This window comes from Esox lucius, chromosome 21 (assembly GCF_011004845.1).
Source record: "Esox lucius isolate fEsoLuc1 chromosome 21, fEsoLuc1.pri, whole genome shotgun sequence".
NCBI lineage: Eukaryota > Metazoa > Chordata > Actinopteri > Esociformes > Esocidae > Esox > Esox lucius.
In genome coordinates, this window is record NC_047589.1 from 833242 (window position 1) to 856445 (window position 23204).

Below are 23204 nucleotides of genomic sequence, written 5' to 3' on the forward strand. Positions count from 1 at the left end.
CAGCCTTGCAGACCTTGGGAATTCTATATAGAGCCGAATTGAGCTCAAATGTATTAACTGTAAAAAAATACATTTCATAGTATGAAAAAACGAAATTGAATCGTATGAAAAAAAATTATTCAAGCATGGAAAAAGTGTATGCTAAAATCATTAAATGGATTTTCGTGTCCGATCTTAAAATGTCTTTGTTCAACACGTTTTTTCCACGTTCGCTTCTTCTTATGATTACATTTTCTTCCCACCTTTGTTCGAATCATGTTTTCTCAAAATCCAGTTTTGAGCCTCTATTGACGTGGAGGCGGGGCTTGATCTGGGCATTGAATTCTCGCACCCGATTAGCCATGAATCACACCATTATAAGGTGAAAATCATAGCCTTTCCATGCACTGCTTTCACAATGCATCCTGTGGAGAGAAGTTTAAGAATTGTATAAACTAAGCTATTTTAATGTGTGTGTGTGATATATAAATAGAAAGATGGATAAAGATATATTTAACTCAAAATAACCTGACATTTTGCCATGGTGTGACTCATCTGTACAACACAGTTTTATCACTTTTCCAGTGGCAACAACAAACATAACTCCCAACCTTGGATACCAACACAGGGGCCAATGTTTCCGTATGTGTGTAAGAGTAGAAATGGGTATTTCCATAAAGACAGTAGTAGGGTAAGCCAGAGAGGCAGCATTGGTGGACTATGGCCCTGAAAGAGGGAGGAACAAAGACCTCAAGCCAGCGGAGGCTCACAGGCCCAGCCCCCACCCCTGCTTGATCTAGCTGATTGTCCCTCGGACTCCCCAGACACCTCCTGACAAATGCCACTGCCAATCACACATTCAGCCGGCTGCTCATTCACATCATGGCAGCAGCTGCTCTCGTAAAAAAAAAAAAGGAAATATGTTTCTGATGTCACCCCCCGATGCCAAAAAAAAGCATTGACAGATGAGGTTTAATTATTAGGTTCTTGTTCAGATGGTTGCACCCGAGGAAGATGCACACACCAAGGGATAGAGGTGGCAATTTAAGGACTGGGGAGAAGGGCGTAGAAATGTACCACCTATTAAATGAAAGTAAACCGGTACTCAGCACAACGGTAAGGGAATTACAAGGAAAAATAAATGATTAATGATAAAATTATTAATGATAAAATGCCTACATAGAAATACTGTGGAAAGTGTAAATATTTTTCCTTAATAACAAACTTTTGCAGAGAGACTGACCTGAGGTTTTATTGTAGCACAGCTTTTCACTCTAATGTGTCAAAAACAACATCCATTAAAATATGCCCTATGCAACTTAACACCATTGAGATGTATATCGGTTCTATAACTCCATTAAAGTCTGACATTGTCATCACTAACTACAAACACAATGACTGGTTTGAAGCAGTGTCACCACCAACCAATAACCTCCAACTGTCGATGCTGGAACAATGAAAACAGACTTTAATTTCAAATGGGGTTGAAGTTGATAGGCCCTTTCCATAAAGTAAACAGCTAAACCAATCAAAATGTCATCTGGGCTATTGTTGATGGCTATCTAGCGAACATGAACCGATAATCGTGCTAGCTAGCACTAGCTGGAACAAAAATATGCACGTTGCATAAGGTTTAGTCAAACAAGCACAATATGTTTTTCTTAACATTTTGCAGATAACACCAGGTTATAACACATTTTCCAGCTAGAAATGGAAGTGGGAAAACCTGCAAATTCGGCAGTGTGTCAAATACTTGTTCTCCCCACTGTATATGTAATGTGTAGTGTTAATTAATTATATATAGTGTTATATGTTTTTTTATTTTTTATTTGGCCACCAGTGCAGCTTCTCTGGCCTACGCTACTGCTGTCTTTATGGAAATCCTAATTTCTTCTGTTACAGACCTATGGACAGTTTGGCTCTGTGTTGCAACCAACACGGATGGTATATGATGTTTAGAATTGTGGTGGTTTTGGTTGTTGTAGCCATTGGAAAAGTGCTAAAAGTGCATCTTCAGATGAGATTCGCCATGGCAACATTTCAATTGTTATTGCATCATTAATTATTTTGAGTTAGACCTATCTTTAAACCACAGTTGGGGCATTGTCAGTGATCTCCTTCTCTTATCTCTGGCATTTCACCTCAGGCATTTCAACCCTATTTTGAATTATTTCCAGTAATGATGAGATGCAGATATTCTCAGATTTCAAGTAGACTCCTCAGGACTATTTATTTTTGTATTTTATGATTTTGTCTGGAACATAAAAGCAGAAAGCAAACGTGCATTGCCATTTGCACGTTTTTATATAAGAGGCATATCTGTTTCGCCCTTCAATAAGCAGGTTTTTAGTAGCGTTCTCATTTACAAACAGAGGGGAGGACTTCTCTCTCTGGTCTCAGGTAAATTCTGGTCTCTCCTGTCCTTGAGGAAAGTTGTGTCTTTCCAGCTACACCATAATGTACACACACAGCCCTCCGCCCATGCCATATAAACTTGAACAGACAGACACTTTTCTTGGCAATTCACAACAAAAACAAATCTGGTTACAAAACCTTTCCTCTGGTCTGCCAGATTGGACAATTGTTTGTATGAAGCTGCTCTGGATGTCTTTGAGAGTAGGCTGTTCCTCAGTCCTCAGTAGCTCGTCCTTTGTTACAGTAAGCCATACCTTACAGAACCCAGATGCAGCATGTCCCGATTAAGTCTTTAATGGCAAAGAGATTTGAAAGGCTGCCTTGAATGGACCCTAATCCTCCTGCATACTTGTTTCTTTACTCCACGTAGTACCCCTTTCTCAAATTGATTATTGTGGTTCTTGAGCTTTTATATATTTCTTAATCCCCTGCTAGTGCTCCTAGTCATTTTAGAACATGGGCCTCATTCTTGTTGTTACGCAAATTAGTTAAGTTAATCAGCTACTATTTTTTAGGCCTCTGAAATATTAATTAATTAGAATCGCGCCATAAAATAACCTGTTTTGCATTGCCACAAAGTTTTTTCCAGCTAGATGTTTTGACAGGATGCTGAAAACATCAGAAAAAAGTTGGAACCATAATTGAATAAACCTAAGATTATTGGGTTATTATTTGTACTGCTACTGTTAACGGTAATAGTGCCACAAAAATTGAACTAATTTGTGAAACTTTCTTTTCACACTCTTAATTTGACCACCTGCAACAAATCCAAATCCACAAATTGGCTGGGCTACTGTCTTGGTGTTTAGCACACCACTAATTTGGTGTCAGCTTACTAACCAATAACTTGGAACATCTCATAACATATCCCTTTTTCTTATCCCTTCCAACACCACGCTCTTGTGTTTCCCTTGGCCCCTGCTCCAATATTGCATGAAGCCACAAGGCCATTGGTAGAGCTGTTGGCAGGAGGACTCATACTTTGCTCCCAGCTGTAGAATGATGGGTTTCTAGCACCGGACAAGGAAGCCAAAGCAGGCCTAGGTGTAAATACCTAATAAAATTCCCAAAACAAACAAAGCCTGAGTGGTGCTTTGCTGGTCAGTGAGTGGGAGCAGAACCCCTCGCACCTGCGATTGGAGTTAATTTTGTGGACTGGCTCAAAGATTTTTTATGTCAAATCGCCTGGAATCATAGCTCTTTGTTTAGTGAAATGAATGAAAAGCCTCATTAAACGATTGTAGGTATGAACTAGGCTACAGGATAATGTTGTGCTCTTTTACTTAAAAAATAATCTGGCCTCTAAAGTGGGATTCCAATTGCAGAATTGTATTATTACTTTTACCATAAAAATACAAAACAAACCCACTTTTTTTATTTTCAACAATTAAATTTTTTATAGTGTTTCATTTATATCTGGTGGGGCAGGTTAGTCTATTGGTTAGAGTATACACCGATCAGCCATAACATTTTTGACCACTGACAGGTGAGGTAAATAACACTGATAATGGCACCTGTCAGTGGGTGGGATATATTAGGCATCAAGTGAACTTTCTGTCCTCAAACTTGATGTGTTAGAAGCAGGAAAAATGGGCAAGCATAAGGATCTGAGCGACTTTGACATGGCCAAATTGTGATAGCTAGATGACTGGGTCAGAGCATCTCCAAAACTACAGCCCTTCTGGGGTGTTCCTGGTCTGCAATGGTCAGGACCTATCAGAAGTGGTCCAAGGAAGGAAAAGCAGTGAACCGGCAACACGGTTCATGGGCAGCCAAGGCTAATGATGCACATGGGGAGCGAAGGCTGGCCCTGTGTGGTCCTATCCAACAGACGAGCTACTGTAGCTCAAATCGCTGAAAAGGTGAATGCTGGTACTGACAGAAAGGTGTCAGAACCCACAGTGCATTGCAGTTTGTGGCATATGGGGCTGCATAGCCGCAGACCAGTCAGGGTGCCAATGCTGACCCCTGTCCACTGCCGAAAGCGCCTACAATGGGCAGGTGAGCATCAGAACTGGACCACGGAGCAATGGAAGAAGGTAGCCTGGTCTGATGAATCACATTTCCTTTTACATTACGTGGATGGCCGGGTTTGTGTTCGTCGTTTACCTGGAGAACATGTGGCACCAGGATGCACTATGCCGGTGGAGGCAGTGTGATGCTTTGAGCAATGTTCTCCTGGGAAACCTTGGGTCCTGCCATTCATGTGGATGTTACTTTGACACGTACCACCAACCTAAACATTGTTGCAGACCATGTGCACCTTTTCATGGCAACGGTATTCCCTGATGGCATTGGGCAAATGCTTAGGAATGGTTTGAGGAAGACAACAACGAGTTCAAGGTGTTGACTTGGCCTCCAAATTCCCCAGATCTCAGTCCAATTGAGCATCTGTGGGATGTACTGGACAAATGGGTCCAATCCATGGAGGCCCCACCACGCAACTTACAGGCCTTAAAGGATCTGCTGCTAACATCTTGGTGCCAGATACCACAGCACTCCTTCAGAGGTCTAGTTGAGCCTTGAGGGGTCAGGGCTGTTTTGGTGGCAAAAGGGGGACCTACACAATATTAGGCAGGTGGTCATAATGTTATGGCTGATTGATGTATTTCTTCTGTCCCTGAGCAAGGCAGTTAATCTGTAACTGCTCTCATTTACAACAGAAAAGTGTTCTTAGGCATACTATCCTGGTAAAATATAGTGTAAGATAATAAATCTGACACTGATTGTAAAGAATGTTTTAAAACCTGCTCCAAGACATTCAAGGAACCTTTTTCCCCCCTAGCCATATATTGAATCAAAATGTCTTGCTGAAGCGCTGATATAACCTATTTCCGCCCAAAAGCCAATTGAACAAAACAAAGGCATGTATAAGAACAATACACCACTTATATGTTTAAACTGTTTGCCATTCAAGTTATAGCTGAAATGGTAAGTGGTGTCCCTGTTGTTGCTGTAGTTTGTTGTGTGTGCTTCATAGTTTGCTGAAGAAAGTGAGATGAATGAAAGCCGGGTTCAGCACATTACACGCTCCATTACACACTCCACTCCTGAGCTTTGTCCCGGACCCCTGTCCCCTCACACGACCTTAATGGCTTTGGTTTCACTTTTCCCTTGGCCAGAGGAAAAACCCTGGTGGACTGTTGTTGCCCGTTTTGTTTCCATAGCAGTGGTGAATTAAGTATTCCGTGTGGGTGATGCTCTGAGTGCTACGGAATCTGCTTCCTGTCTGACAGAATGGGATCCTTTTTATAGTTTGCACCAACACCCCGGCAAATCTCTCATAATGTGACCTAGTTGGACACAAGAATGATTTTATATGAAGACTGAATGGTCCCAAAACCCTTAAAACTCTTCAACCTATTGCTTTAAACAATATGTTTCGGCATGGTACTGTTTCGTAGACAACCATGTGGCCCGTAATATTCCAATATATTGATTGGAAAGCCGAGGTTTCACATAGACCATTTACATTAAGGGATTATCCTTGATGGCAAATCATGGCCTTCTTCAGTGGAACACTTTCTTGAAATTTTTACTTAACCTTTAGGGTAAATAATGTAAATAAACACACAAAAAGTCAGTTTAAGGATTTCTAGCCAGTGTCTGTGGTCTTTTGCCCTTCTTAAAGGGATAGTTTGTCCAAAATTCATATTTTCTCATAAGTTCACTTACCAAGAGATATTCCAGAAGGCGCATAGTAATTTTTTCAAACAATCCATCATTCAGCTCTGTCCCAGTCTGTAATTAGCGTTATTATCATTGTCCGAATTCATGAATGGAAATGGTTCGTACTGCTGTCGCAAAGCTGCATTACAAGCGGAAAACTACTCCAAAACACTTCAAATTACATTCAGTAGTTGCCGTAGCATTGATTTCTTTTTTAAATGTACACTGACGAAACAGCCGGCGGAATTGGTTGATTTCAAACTGGTGCTAGCGAACTATTTCTTATAGTCACCATACACAGCTTCTGTTCTTCTGCAGTGATGTAGCTTGTTGAGGTGAGTGTGAACTTTAACCTCAACAAGCATGTGAAGAAGGGACGTGGAAGAGGAGGCTTGAGGTTTCACTCGTTGCCATGTCTGTAAATTCTGTTTACAGTTCCATCTCTCATCCATATCACTGGGATGACATATAGCCTCCAGATCCAACGATCCTTCCGATCCCAATCACAACGAACGCAGCACTCCTACCTGCTCCCAATCACTGAAATACTAACCCTGTTTGTGAAAGCTTTCTAACGTTCTTTGATCCTAGAATGCCTTCCGTGTTTTAGCTTGTCCTAGTCTGTACCTTCACGTGAGCCTTTTTGACATATACACTTATATTTTGGATTTTGCCTGCAGGTTGCTGAGAGTGTTTTACTGGATTCTCTTCCCTGTTGTGAAACCAAAGCTCGATCCCTAATCACCCTCCCCTATTTCCAGGCGAACAAATGTTCTATCCCAAATGTTCAATCCCATATCAACATGTAGCAACTAATTACATGTTCTGTTTCTAAAGCTCATTTTGGGGAATATTTTCAAAACAGTTTTTACCTCTGAAGTCATGAAACCATAATGGATTCAACTCTAAAAACACCATTTAATAACCGGTCCACCCTTCGTCAGGACATATGTTGAAGACTTCAAACCCAAACAAATATATTTCTGTGAAAAAAAATGGTTTTGTAAACGGAAGAATTGCATACATCAAACACAACCAAGCATGTTGCTGAATGAACACGCTTCTATACAATTAGTATGCAATTTATAATGTAGAAATGGCATTTTTGGGACAACCCACCCTTTAGCGTTCTTTTCGGAGCATCGGTGGTGTGAATTTGAATTTGGGGCTTGACTCTTCATTTAGACAATGCTGAACTGTTAAACCAAAGCTGAGTCATTGCCATGTTTTTATCTGTGCTGAATTCCAAATTAAAGAAAAGTTATCTTTCATTTTCATTCAGATGCCTATGATGTGATGGTTTTTAATTTATTATTACCACTTCTGTTAATCTTGTGTTTTTGCTTTGGTAGTCTATATGCAAAACACCCTTTTCCAGCATTTAAATAAATTATAAATAAATTGTACTCTAATTTTATTTTTCAAATTTTATATGCATCTTATTACAAATCTACAATGTGACAGTTAATTAAATGTTTTATCCAAACTTAAAACAAACCTTTCATGTATAAAATATTTCATGATTTGTCTTCCTCAAAATGAAATGGGATCTTATTGAGAGAAAAGGTATCTGATCTAGTTGGTCTCTGAATAACAATTCATTTAATTAAGTTGGATAATAGTGTCTTATTACCAACTAGCAAGGCAGAGACTCAAAATATAAATAGTTATCTGAACACGTATTGTTGTCATTTGTTTTTTGCCCAAATTACTTTTTGTGTGGTCGTCATGTCAAATGACAACTATGTTAAAGTTTCCTTCCATTCCTGCACAATGAATTCACATATCCAAAATGACTTCTGTGTACCTTTATCTTTAGGAGCAGAGTTCAGTTTGTCAAGATAAACTAATTTCAAATCCGATTTAAATATATATACATTTTTGGTCTTGTTGACCCAATCATAAAGCTTTCCTATCAGTATACTGGCAGATTCTGTCTTTTTAGGCACAACACACTTAATTAAGCCTTCCTGTGGGTTTGTTTACCATCACCCTTTAAAGAAGCCCCAGACAGCTGAACACTTAACCTGTGCAACCACCTACATTGACTCTGCTCAAATGGACGCATACTCATGCACACACTCACCCCGCACATATTTGTATCCAAATTTGTGTAAATAATTCATGATAATGCTGCTGATTTTATTATTATAAAAAAATGTCTTCTCTGGTTATTATTATAGTTTTTTATGTTTTGTTGAGAAGGTTGCTGCCTGTTTATTCTATGGAAATGACTATTAAAAATAAGACACCCACGCCCCTTTCTGATGTACTCCTATTTTGGGAAAGATAAAAAGAAAGCATGCAAATGGAACGTGTACACAGATTTGTATATGATTGCAGACTTCAGGGGAGCATTTCTATACTGCAAATCTGTAAGGGAAGGGCTTGCTTTAAGACAGTGTTGTCCAAATAGCCCTTTGATTCACAGTGTCTATTTGGAGGATTCTTTATCTATTCTTGTAACCCAGAAGACAAGGCTTAGCTGCTTTCTTCTATGTATGTGCATTTTGTATTCCTGTGTGTGTATATGTTTGATTTATTGAGGAGGTAGCCTCTTTTTCCTAAAATCCAAAAAGAGTAAAAGGGTGAGAATGAAAAGGATCTGGAGAGGGAGAAAAAGGGCAGTTTAAAGAGTTCTCATCTGGTAGAGCCAGCCAGATGTGTCTGAGGTGGGCGGGTATGCTGGTGCGTCAGTCTGCCCCAGCTCCGCCACACTTTGCTGAGTGCAAACGTCATGTGGCTTTGGGAAGCACAGAGGAACAGCCCTGCTTTCCTTAAACCAAGAAACGACAGAGCTAGATAGAGAACTAGGGGGAGGGAAGACAGAAAGTGAGAGTGCCAGAGACCGCAAAGAGGAGAGGGTCTGAAAAAGACAATCAGAGAGAAACTTCTCTCTGAGAAGCAGCTGCGACATATCTCTCTGAGTAGTAGAGGAAAACTCACACTGCATGCCTTTTATTGTTCTTTTTCTTGACTGATTCAAAAAGCAGTGTGGCTGGCTATGCCATGCTGGCCCAGAGGAACGGGGGGGTCTCGGCCGGGGGCTCTGGGAGTGCGGTGCCCCTTAAGGATTGCCCTGACCTGGTGGATCTGGTGGATGTAGAGGTGGGCTGCTCCCCCTCGGCAGGGAATTGTCCCTGGGCTCGCCTGGCTGGGTTTGAAGGCTGCATGTCGGAGCCCTACTGTCTGTGGTTCCAACTGCTAGCCCGAGCTTACTGGGGAGAAGTGGAATTAGGGCTCAGAGGGAAGACTGACAGGAGAGTGTCCTGGGGCCGACTCCGAGAAGCATCCAGAAGGAACTGTGTCCTGTCAAGGGTAAGGTGTCACATTTTCGGAGGGCTTCGAAAGTCTTGTGTAAGAAAATAGTTGTAGGCTTTCTGTACTAGAGAACTGTTGTCATTATTTGTAAGTTGACCTGTGAAGAAATATGTGACCGGGGATGGGGCACTTTGTTGTTTAGCCTCTGGAATGTCTTATGCGTCTGTCTTTGCTCACTTTCACTAGCCAAAATAATTTGAACTGCAATCTGTGTTATTTTTTCAGTTTAAAGTTACACGAATTGCAGCTGCTTAAAAGGACAGTGAAGCATCCTTTCTGTATTTTGAATTGTTATCAGTGTGGATTGGCTTTATTTTTTGATCTGAACAGTATAATGGTGAAGTTCTTTAAAACATATATTGTTTCATGTATAAATATATATAATTAATGCTTTTAGATGTTCATAATTCATATACATGTGCCCAGTTGGAATAAATCAGTCATTGTTTAGCTTTCGGCAAAGAGAGGGCGGACCACGGCATATTTTCCTATGAGGTGAATGGGAGTGAGTAATGTCATGTGTAATGGCACTGGCCCTTGGTCAAAGAGCGAGGGAGCACTGAAGCTGTCCGCACTCAAATGACAAGGTATTTGCCTAGGAGGGCGCTGCGGAGAAAGATGGAGTCTCAGGTCGTTTTCTCATCTATTAGTCTGTTTGCTTGCCATGAATCAAAGCGAAGTTGGTACTTTTGTTTCCATGCTTATTTTAGATATCACACTTCTCAAATTCCGTAAACAAAAACCATGCGGTCAGAAATGTTGTTCATTAGAAGAAAAATATATTAAAACAAGAAACCAGGCAAGCCTAGTTCAGCCGGCCCCCAATAAAAATATTTGATTATCGTTGCCCTCCCGAGATTCGAACCCGGGTCGCCCACGTGAAAGGCTGTGTCTTTAATCACTACACCACAGAGCTATACATTTGCTGACATTATATAATTTTGTCATGCATTAACGTCACACAAAGTTTTAATATTTCCTTAGACACCCTTTAAGCATTGTGTTAAACTGAGTAACACAATGCTTAATGGTTTCTTATTGAGATTACCTCCACCACAAATAGCATCTATGAACTGTATGACTTTTGCCACTGGCCATTTTAAACAGCTTATAAGCCAGTAATATGTCTCTAGACACCATTAAGAAAATACACCAGTATAAATCAATATTCTGATTATATGATATTTACATACTATATATCTGTAAAATACAATTATATTATATATTTTTTTTTATTCAGCTTGGGCCAGTAAATATACTGTCTGGCTCAGTAGATTTCAGACCAACTGGCCCAATAGTGCCAGTGAGAAAAAGTTACCGTTGGACCCTGTACAGTAAGACATTACTGAGTGTTTGGTCATGTGACTAAGTGTGGTGCAAGATTCAAAAACTGCATATTGTGGCAGCAACTCCCCACCACACAACTCCACAGCCGGATCTCTATGAATCTGAAATGTCTAAGGCAAAGCAGACATCCCCGGGCCAGTAAAAAAAATAAAAATAATTGATGGTGCAACTGAGGCCAGCAAGACCACAGAAAGCGTCTAGCTTCTGCTCCTCCTTATTTAATTTGATGGGCTTGAAATGCAAAGAGAAATAAATGTAATTTTATTTAATTAATATTTTCAAGGCTATTTATTTAATGTTATTATTGTAGCTAGGGCTGTCACGACATTTAAGTTGACGATTAATTGCCGTGCAAATAATTCCGATTAATAATTTTGTTTATATTATAAATATTATGCCATTATTATAGTGTAGCCTAATAATATTGTATAAATACACGTGGTCAGTCAGGAGATGGTTCTTCAGTATTGTAGTGTTTGTGCTTTTGAGCGCCACCTTTCTGGAGCAAAGCCGGCAATTCAATTACTCCAAATTATTGGGCTCAACTCTTTCATTTGGCTTGAAACCAAAATAAACTCAGAGCGGTGCAGATGTGTATGGTTTTGGAACTTTGGACCCCTAAATCAATGTTGTTTACAATTGTTCTTCATAGACGGTAACCGAAAAGCAATGACGTTTCCCTGCGCATTGTGACGTTGCACCTCTCGCTCTGCTGTAAATATTATAGCCTAGACATTTTAAATAGCTTAGTTAATTGAAATAGCCTTCCTTACATAGAAAAACGTATTTCAACATTTAATATGCAATGGGACAACATATATCTATATCCATACATTTTAATGTGCATTATCTAATTAGGAAACATGGTTGAAAATGACAAAATTAGACTTAAAATATTTGTCAAAATATTTTACAAAATATATATTTGTCAAAATATTTTACACTCTTCTTTGGTCAGAGTTGATGCGAATAAGCGACTGAAACGCATTTGTCTATTAAATAATAATGTTGCAAAATTAGGCTCGACTATGGTGCATTGCAAAACAATTCTAAACTAGGTTTAAACATACTGAATTTAAGAAGCAAATCAGTTTCTGGAAATCATCTTTGGCAATATCATTCCGCAGAGTTGTAAAACACTCTTCTGCACCCATGGGCTAGACATCCTTTGGAAACAGATAATTCACATGGTATTTGTTGAGACATTTCTAACATTGGCCTCAAAATTTTCGGTATCAAAATATTGTGCACGATTGTTAGCTATTAAAATAATTGCGATCTGGCTCAAATAATTGTGACAGCCCTAGTTGTAGACTATATGCTCAGTTTGCAAAAATTGTGAAGAGTTCATTCTGCTGACTTATTTTAAAAAAATATGTTGGATCATAGCATTTGAATAGTTCAAAAGAGGGTAGGTTAGGGCTGTTAGAGGGTAGTTATTGCAGATTGTGCAAACGTATGCAAACTTATTTTATGCATGATTTTTGAGCTGTATTTTCTCCAGTATGAAGTTGAATTTCAGGCTCCATCCTTGAGCCTGCAACTATTAATAACCATGATGTACAGTGTGTACAGTATGTGGAGCAGTATCTCTGCGCCTTTTTCTACCTTAAAACCGATGTCTTTGCTGGATGAAAAATAATCACTAAGAGTCACTAAGGAGGTACAAATTATCTTTTGAAAAAGAAATCTTACATCGGTCCACTTTCCAGATGGGATATATAGCACAGTCTGTGGCTCCCACTTCTGCTCGTCATTGCCTACAATTAAGGAATTAGTACAGGTATTAAGTCTGTATTAAGCACAAAACTGATAATACAGACTTTTTGTTGGACCACGCAAGAAAAACCAATGGCTTATGGATATTGCATGCCTGTCTCACATGTCTCCTTCACATTTTTTGGAAGCCAAACATAGTGGAATTCAGTGATTTGGATATTGCACGTCATTATCACGATTTCATAATTCTATCAATCGTGAAGTCCTGGGGTATCATAATTGGATTAATAGTATACCCCAATATATAGTTACTGTTAACACACCTTTAAGAATTGTAAATTGGTGTAGCTTATACATGAGAAACAAATAACTTTTTTATTAGTCTAAGTTCTTGTGGTGGGAATTCTTGATTTCTTTTATCATCATTACCTTTGCTTCTTTCCCAGCAGCAGTCCTACAGACCCTTTTCCCTGTTCTACTGCCTTTTTTCTGCTTTTGTATAATTCAACATATTAAATATAGCTAGAGCTGTGTGTGAATGTGGAACACCCACATTGAAGAGATCAGGAGTTCTGTTGTTTTTTTAACTCAGCATATACAATTATTTGACGAACAAAACATTACATGACAGTTGAGCACATACCACTCAATGGAAATTATTTTACCCCAAACATTCTTGTGCTTGGTCAATGCTTTTGTCTCATACCCTATTTTGCTTAAAAGCTTTATGCCTGCCACCTTACCTGAAAAATACAATATTATGAGTGGATTTTCATTTTAAAAGATATAGACAGATCTGCTTTTACTTGTTTTCCTTTTAGAATGGAGGAATATAAAGTTCATAAAAATGACATGGTCTTTAATTCAGTCACTTCATGAAGTGCTTGTTTGAAATGACCATCTCCAGCTGCATTGGTGTAATGGTGAAAGCATTTTTGAAGTTCTTGCTCCTCTCCACAACCCTCCCTGTATCGCCTTCTGTCACTGTTTTTGTCTTTCATTTCTGTGTTTGTGTCTCTCCACCAATGAGTCCACTAGCATTACGACAGAGCATTTCTAAGTAGAGCTTCAGGGCTGATCTCACCAGGTCTACAACTATGTACAGGTCCAGCCCACTCTCTTGAGGCTCCTACATCTGGAGCCTTAAGAGAAATTCTTACTGGCTGGTAGGTGATCAAATACTTATGTCATGCAATAAAATGCAAATTAATTACTTAAAAATCATACAATGTAATTTTCTGGATTTTTGTTTTAGATTCCGTCACTCACAGCTGAAGTGTACCTATGATAAAAATGACAGACTTCTACACTTTGTAAGTGGCAAACCTGCAAAATCGGCATTGTATCAAATACTTGTTCTCCCCACTGTATCTGCCAAAACAGGCTTAGATTGAATGATATGGCCAAGATATCATATCAAAATATTTTCTAAGTTGTCAACTGTATTTGCTACGTGCTTTGTAGACTAACAATGAAATGCTTTCTTGCAGAACCTTTAACTTTTGAACTCTCCACTGTTGTAAGAGAGAAATGGGGAAATAGAAAGCTACTGATAGTGCCTGGATTAGTGCAAAGTTGTCTCAGTGCCTCCTGAGAAACAGTTAAATCTAGCCTAAGTTGATGCGACTACACCTACCCTCCTTAAAACTTTTCAGTCACTTACCCATTGCTGCAGAGACTGTGGAAGACACATCCTTTCTCACCAGAATAAAATGCACATATATAGTGCAACTATTTAAAACCCTTAATTTTCTCCACATATTGTTTGTTATAGATATCATTTCTGTCTGATTGACAGGCAGGATCTGAAATGAATACCCGTCAAGCGCCAAATACGGGTATATTTTGTTTGGCTAGACGCCACACTGGCGGGTTAATCTTTGTACCCAATGTTTCCCTCTTATTGTAATTTTTCGCCAAGTTTAGCGCGTTTTCCAGCTTGCAAAGATTAGCATCAGAGCAGAGCTATAGTATTTAGCTAGCCAGTGAGGACAGAGAAAGGTAACTGGCTGTGTCTGTGCATGCGCCGTTTGTGTTGAACTGTCAGCAAGTGGCTGTCACTTATATGATATAAAGAAGGTTAGCCATCGTCTGAGTGACAAACAAAGGTGGGAAGCAAGCTAGCTAACTAGCTAGCTGTCACAACTCGATAGCTACAATGGGTTAACGTCGTACAGGCAACATTTGAGATTCAGCAGTAACAATAAGACCTCTAGTTTTTATAAAACCTTCAAAATAAAAGGTCTGCAGTGAAACATTATATACATTTGGCAGCAACAATAAGATTTCCGATTTTTGTATTTTGCCGTCAAAATAAAGGTTTGCAATCTGTAGTGTGTATTGTGTAAATTTTCTAAGGAAAAACTTTGTGGGGTAAAATATAAATAGAACTACTATTGAAATTACTATTAAATAACACATTATATTAGGTAAATCATTTTATAAGGTGGAGCACATTGAGCAACAGTTAGAGCTTAAGTTAGAACCTTTTTGTTATTGTTGTTAATTAGCTTTTGCTCATTAGCTTTGGAGAGTGGTTGGGTTTTAAAGGTGCCCTATGCAGCATTTTCCATTCAAAATATCCTATAATAACCCATTTCATATCATTCGTTAACCTTAAAAACCAGTCTCCTGCAGAGTGTTAGGACTGACACGACCCCCACTGCCATGGTTGCAAGTAAAACATAGACGGCCGGGATGTTTGTAGGGTGTGTACTTCCTTGAAGGTGTGTGAAGGCCAATAACAAGCTTTGTTTGAGTTCATGTAGGTCTACACCAAACACTCAAGAAATGAAAATACTTGAAAGCAACGCAAGCACTGACAAAGCACAGAGTTAAACAAGGGTGGATTTGACATTTATTAGTTGGCGAGAGCTGAAGTTTTTATGAACAGTTATGCAGATTTTGCTACTTTTCTACTTGACAAATTAGGTTTCATTAGATTCCTCATTTAGCTAGTTGACTAGATAGTCAGGCAAAGCTAAGTAAAAATCACCAGATTGATGATAATAGAGAAACAATTATTAGACATAGAAAATGTGATGTTCTTGTTTATTTTATTTGTATGTGCGCAGATATGTTTGAGGAAAAACATCTCCAGTCTTTGGTCCTTGATTCCATTTGCTGCTGGAAAATAGTGTTACAACCTAGCTTTCTCTGCAGAAGATAAAGATAAACTAGCATGCATTGTGGGTTGTCTGACCAAACCTAATACATAAGCGACTATTGCGCTGAAGATTTTTTTTTAATTGCCTTTTAGCTAGATTTAGCCTTGTGCAAACTGGTCAAAATGCAGATATTACTGTTCCAGCTAGCACTAGCTAGCACGATGATGGTTTCATGTTCGCAAGCTAGGCATCAACAAGCCTCTTAAATATGGCAATGCATCTAATGCAGTAGATAGCCCAGATTATATTTAGATTGGTTTAGCTGTATACTTTGTTTATTCTGTGTTCCATAGTTAAGGAAAGGACCCATCAACTTTGGCCCCATCTAACACAAAAGTCTGTGTTCATTGCTCCAGCATTGACAGTTGCAGGTTACACTGCTTACACTGCAGACCTGTCAGTATGTTCTTAGTAATGATAGTGTCAGATCCTAATGGGGTTATTGAACTTATATAGAACATATTTACGATAGGTGGCGTAAACTTGCATAGGGCACCTTTAAATCAGGGACCGATTTATTAACTGTTTTAGAGAATGGTTAATTGAGGGTGAGTATTTAGGTTAGTATATAGGAATGATGTAAAGAAAGTATTGTCAAATAATGTTAATTTGACAAGGAAGAGAGACTGGTGTAAAGGTATGACGTTTTTGCAATACTTTAAAAACGTGTTTGTAGCCTAACATAGAAAAAGAACGTTTTGCGAGAAGTGGAGGTTTGGGGATAAAGGAGTTTCAAGAGCCTGGCTACTGTACGATGCTGAAGCTGTGGTTACGGGTTGTTCTGTGTGTGGCCAGTATGCTAAAGATAAATGCAGAACCTACTCATTTTCCCCAGTCTGAAGTACTGTGAATTCTGGATCTGCTTTTCTTTAAGGATCTGTCTGTATCTTGTTCTGTTCATCCTTTCCTTAATCCTGTACAGTCTCCCAGTCTCTGCCATTGAAAAGCATCCCCACCACCATGGTTCATCATGGGGATGATATTAACCAGGTTATGTGTGATGCATTGTTTTTCTCTAGCAACAGCGCTTGGCATTTATTCTGAATAACAGTGTGATTCAGATAATATTTTTCCTTATGCTGTCAGAGTCCTTCAGATGGCAGGGTATACGCCCTTGCACTTTCCATCTGGTTTCCATCTAGCCATTCAAACATGAAGACCTTTTTCAGTGCTGCAGAGATTGTTGTCCTTTTGGCAGGTTCTTGGGCAGAGAAACAGCAATTCTCTGTTAATGGCCATTCGGCTCCTGTTCACTTTCCTGAAACAAGGCCCTTCTTACATATTTTGGCAGGTTGGTCAGTTCTCAAAATATTTCCATTTCCTCTAGAATTATTGATCCCACTTGCTAAAGTTGAGCAAAAAAGGATATGAAAAATTGGGATCGGTTTTTATCAGCTGGATCTCATTCTCAAAATTCTATGGTTTTTGAACATGTTTATTGTGCTTCATACGGTAGAAAATGGCTGTAAAAAAACTAACGAGGTGCCCTACTGAAAATACCCATCTCCACTATTAGAGTTAAGTTTTTATTATCCAAAACTGCCTGAAAGATGACAGTGTATTTTGCCCCCATGCAAATTCAGGAGGATGGTTTAAGATTTATTCAAATTTTATATTGATCACAGTTGGAGAATTGCAGAAGGTAGAATCGTGGGATCACAGTCTCCCCCCAAACAAATTAGAAGGCAACACCATGCAAACAAGGTATTTAGACTTCTTGCCAGAAGAATGTGTCTCTATAGAAGGAACCTACTACAATCAAAACAAACTCTCACATGTGGGGGATCATGTATGCGTGCGTCCCCACAAATTTAATTCATCTGTAATCATTTAAAAATAAAATTAAGTAGTCATTTGTCAATTCAGTCAATCAATGACATGTACTCTATAAGGCCCTTTTTACCTCAGCAGTTGTCGCAAAGTAATACAGACATTAGAAAACCCCAACAAAAACAGTTAATGCACAGGTGGCTAGGAATAATTCCCCAGTAGGTGTGGAACCTTGGAAAAAACCTAGAGAGAAGTCAGACTTTGAGGGGTGCTAGCAATCTCATACATTTTGCCACTGTTTTATGAGATTGAAATACTATCTGCTTTGATGGCACAAATGTAGATGGCACGGATATCCTACCAATACCATTTTCTAACGACTGATAGCACTCTCTGATATTGCTTCATATGTTTATTGCAATCCATCTTGTCATGATTCCAGTACAGCATCCAGAAAACTATTGATGGGACGGTCTCATGTTGTTGATGTAGTCTTTCAATAACAGTGACATCATTACATACAGTGCCCAACAAGAGCGAGAAAAGGCAAGTCAAATAAATAGAAAATATCAAAAGATTGTAACACAACAAATAGTAATCACTATTACCAATCACAATGGCTTGGCTACTAGGATCTGCAGAGTCAATTTGCAGGAGAACAAATTTGCTATGTATGTGGGAAAGGTGACTAGGCAACATATTCGATAATCAGCAATGTATGTGATGAGTGTAAAAGTGTTTGTAGGGAGGTAGGTAGAGTCCACTGTGTGTGCAAAAAGGGGCCCAGGCGGATAGTTCAGCTTACCTTTCATGTTGACAAGACTTTGGCTTCGGAATAGAATATCTACAGGGTCCTGACGTTTGTAGGTGTTATGCATTAGTACTGCTTGCTCTGCCTGCCGTGCAGTATTATAAAGCGGTGGTTTTCAACCAGTGTGCCATGGCACTGTCAGTGGTATTGCAGAACCTTTCCCAAATGTTGATACAATTTTGGCAACACTCACATGAATGTGAACTGTGGAATGTACTGGGAAATTTTAAATTCAGAGCACTAGTGCTATTCAGATAGTACATTTGAATGGCACCACTACCGTTCCAAAGTTTTATGCTCATTCTGTTTTTGAAAAAGCACATTCTGAGAAAGATACCTTGCAGGTCCTCAACTGGCAGCTTCATTAAATAAAACCGGCAAAACACCAGTCTCATCATCAACAGTGAAGAGGCGACTCCGAAAAGCTGTATGTCATACTGGCCAATAGAAAGAAAAGATTAAGATGGGTAAAAGAACACTGACACTTTACAGAGAAAGATTGGTATCCCAGAGTCGCCTCTTCACTATTGAGTGACCGTTTAGTCTGGTGTTCTGTGAGTACTATTTAATGAAGCTGCCAGTTGACCTGTGAGGCATCTGTTTCTCAAACTACACACTCTTGCTCAGCTGTGCACCGGGCCCTCCCACTCCTCTTTCTGTTCTGGTGATAGACAGTTTGCACTGTTCTGTGAAGGGAGTAGTACACAACGTTGTATGAGATCTTCATTTTTTTGGAAATTTCTCGCATGGAATAGCAAATAATAGTCTTTAATTGACCCCACAATTGCTGATGCTTTAGATATTCAACTTGTCCTAAGAAGGCCAGTTAATCAGCACAACAGTTTTCAGTTGTGCTAACATACTTGCAAAAGGGTTTTCTAATGATTACACAGCCTTTTAAAATGATATACTTGGATTAGCAAACAAAACGTGTCATTGGAAAAGACTGATGGTTGCTGATAATGGGCTTCTGTATGTCTATGTAGATGTTCTATTAACAATCAGCTGTTTCCAGCTACACTAGTCATTTAACACATTAACAATGTCTACACTGTATATCGGATTAATTTAATGTTATTTTAATGGACAAAGAAATGCATGTCACAAGCAGTCTTTTGTAGTATTTTGACTTTGCTCTTTGAGCATTAAAAACAGGCAAAACGTATTACATTTTCACATACCACAGCATCTTCCATTAAAAGAGCATGGCTTTGTTTTTGCACCTTTACATTGATGCACTGGTGATGTCTTGCTCGAATTGTTTGAATTCAAAGAACTATTTTGCATTTCTATTTTCCCTTTTTGGAGGATTTGCTGGACTCTGAAGGGGTACAGGCAAATTAATGATCATAAATATGGAACTATGAAAAAGCATTTAAAAAAATCCCAGTGAACAGGGAGGAAAAGTGGGGACTGAGCATGCATCCCTAAAAGGTTCTTGTGTTGAAAGTCAGCAAAGTGGACGTGTTGTTGCCTTCCTCACCTCCTGGGGGCAGTTTGTCAGGATGTCCTGGAAAACAGGACAGGGGTATACTAGCAATTATGTCAACAGCAAGGTAAAAATCACTAGCTGCCAGGGATACTCTTTTTTGGTAGAAGTTTCTCTAGCATGCACTCTAGTGGATATATACTACTTGACCAACTTGGGTGAAACGCAGTAATGCATGTTTCAAATGTGTTAGATATATTTCAAAATGTTCATTTCTTTTAATTGTGATGATTATAACTGACAACTAATGAAAATCCCAAATTCAGTATCTCAGAAAATTTGAATATTACTTAAGACCAAAATAAAAAATTTTTTGGAAATGTTGGACAACTGAAAAGTATGAACATGAAAAGTATGAGCATGTACAGCACTCAATACTTAGTTGAGGCTCCTTTTGCCTGAATTACTGCAGCAATGCGGCGTGGCATGGAGTCGATCAGTGCAGCACTGTTCAGGTGTTATGAGAGCCCAGGTTGCTCTGATAGTGGCCTTCAGCTCTTCTGCATTGTTGGGTCTGGCGTATCACATCTTCCTCTTCACAATACCCCATAGATTTTCTATAGGGTTAAGATCAGACGAGTTTGCTGGCCAATTAAGAACAGGGATACCATGGTCCTTAAACCAGGTACTGGTATCTTTGGCACTGTGTGCAGGTGCCAAGTCCTGTTGGAAAATGAAATCTGCATCTCCATAAAGTTGGTCAGCAGCAGGAAGCATGAAGTGCTCTAAAACTTCCTGGTATATGGCTGCATTGACCTTGGACCCCAGAAAACACAGTGGACCAACACCAGCAGATGACATGGCACCCCAAACCATCACTGACTGTGGAAACTTTACACTGGACTTCAAGCAACATGGATTCTGTGCCTCTCCTCTCTTCCTCCAGAAATGCAAAATTTACTTTAATCAGAGAACATTCTTGAAGCACTGACTCCAGCTGCAGTCCACTCTTTGTGAATCTCCCCCATATTTTTGAATGGGTTTTGTTTCACAATCCTCTCCAGGGTGCAGTTATCCCTATTGCTTGTACACTTTTTTCTACCACATCTTTTCCTTCCCTTCGCCTCTCTATTAATGTGCTTGGACACAGAGCTCTGTGAACAGCCAGCCTCTTTAGCTATGACCTTTTGTGTCTTGCCCTCCTTGTGCAAGGTGTCAATGGTCGTCTTTTGGACAGCTGTCAAGTCAGCAGTCTTCCCCATGATTGTGTAGCATACAGAACTAGACTGAGAGACCATTAAAAGGCCTTTGCAGGTGTTTTGAGTGAATTAGCTGATTAGAGTGTGGCACCAGGTGTCTTCAATATTGAACCTTTTCACAATATTCTAATTTTCTGAAATACTGAATTTGGGGTTTTCATTAGTTGTCAGTTATAATCATCAAAATTAAAATAAATAAACACTTGAAATATATCAGTCTGTGTGGAATGAATGTATACATTATAGAAATTTCACTTTTTGAATGGAATTACTGATATAAATGAACTTTCTGATGATATTCAAATTTTATGACCAGCACCTTATATGTGAAAATACCTTTCCATTACCATGTTTCATGTTTTTACAAAGAATGTAAACATATTTTCTGGCTGGAATTCCATGTAAACTGAAAATAAAATGTGTTGTATTATAAATGTTATGGGTTTACTGTGAATGTTAATTCAAATAAAATTATTATCATTATTAAAAAAAACTATTGCATACCTTAATTACATTAAGCCAGTGAGGCATCATTTCTAATCTTCTATTTGTGCAAATAATTTCAAATGGATATCTTCACTTCTTGAATTGTTTTACCAAATGCATAGAAATCGAATAGTCTGGTGTAGTGTTTAAAGGCCACTTCCAGTTAATGTTTCCTTTGAAAATGATAAACAATATCACATGACCCTAACATAAGTATTATCTTAACCATACTAATATTCAGTCTCTGTCTTCCTCTGTTTCTCTCAGGCCAAACAGAAGGATGGGCATTACCAGAGCGAGGCATCGGCCACAGGATCCCCAGGAGGTGGGGAGGAGGAGCCCTTCTCCTGGCCGGGCCCTAAGACACTCCGGCTGCAGCGCACCTCACAGGGCTTTGGCTTCACGCTGCGCCACTTCATCGTCTACCCGCCTGAGTCAGCTGTGCACTCTTCCCTCAAGGTGAAAACATTATGACTGCACCCAGTCAACATAAGCATCAAACAGCAGTAGCAGTTTTAGCAGCAGTTGATTCATTCTTTGAAATTCTCAACTTTTGATGAGATTCGCTTTAGCCTACTACCTTTAACCATGTTACTGTAATATTCATCTTTACTAATATAGATCAAGTTTGTCTATAGATTATGTAATCATCTTTTTAAATCGTTGGGAAGGGGCGTATGCACTGAGTGCCAGGAAGTGTTTCTGGCCAAACTGGCGCCCTAGGCGAGATCTCTCGCTCTAGGCAAGAAATCCCCCCCCCCCCCCCCCCCCCCAAAAAAATGCCAGGTTCAAGGAAAAAAACACTTTTTAAATGTACTATTATAAACACAATATAAATACAAGTATGATAGCATATAACTAACCAGTTCACCACTGCAGTTTTCTCTGCAACATTCTAAAACCTTTTTTTATCCAATTAATAATCTGAACTGGCCTTTAGTGTTCCACCTCTACCCGTTGCCCACTGCCTGAGCACATTCTGTGTATGTACTGCTACACTATGTAGTTCGAGCTTTGCTTGATTAATGCACAACATTTCAAATAGCTAAAACCAGAGACAGATTTAAAAATGTCCAGAAAAAACATACCACTATACTTATGTAGTATATCTCTTTTCTTCCTCATCTATCCCCTTCTTTCTATACTGTGCCCCAGAGGCGTTGCTAGAAATACAACACATTCAGCCAGGGCTTAGCCCAGAGTCCAAATCAGAAGTCAGGAAAAAATTTATTTTGAACAGCTAAATGTATTAGTTGTACTTGTTAATGAGTATTAGTAAAAATGGTGAACTAAGATTTTGGACGAAAAAGGAAAGAATAACTGATCTGAAAAAAACTCCAGCCAGTATTAACATTAGCTAGCTTGCTAGACTTATACATTGTCAATCAGACAATCAACTCAGCTGTATTTCTGATATTGTTCTTGGAATATTTTCATTAAATCATAAATATCTAACCTTGAAAAAACGCCCTAATGATTACATTATGTCTCTGCTGGTTTCATCATGATTAAGGTGACCAGATGTCTGAAATGAAAACTGGGGAATTTTTCAGTTTGGAAGTCAATATATCATTAAAGTATCTGATGTTATTATCTATGAAATAAAAAAGGGGGACAATTTAGGTTTATTGTACAGTGGATATAAAAAGTCTACACACCCCTGTTAAAATGGCAGGTTTTTATGATGTAAAAGAATTTGACAAAGATAAATCATGTCAGAACTTTTTCCACTTTTAATGTGACCTATAATGTGAACAATTCAATTGAAAAACAAACTGAAATCTTTGAGGGGGGGAAAAACATGGTTGCATAAGTGTGCACACCCTCTTAAA

General features: G+C 39.0%; 1 protein-coding gene across 8 annotated transcripts in view; it reads left to right on the top strand.

Moving 5' to 3' along the window:
• Positions 1 to 23204, top strand: part of LOC105028187 (rho GTPase-activating protein 21) — a 129039-nt gene that overhangs the window by 46490 nt on the left and 59345 nt on the right. For 3 of the 8 annotated variants that reach the window (XM_020045289.3, XM_020045290.3, XM_020045288.3), the window contains one exon: positions 21640 to 21831. In XM_020045289.3, coding sequence (XP_019900848.3) covers positions 21640 to 21831 — 192 coding nt within the window. Of the gene's footprint in view, positions 1 to 8777; positions 9382 to 21639; positions 21832 to 23204 lie in introns of those variants that run through there. The other 5 variants (XM_020045293.3, XM_034289303.1, XM_010900728.5 and 2 more) reach the window with 3 other exon arrangements.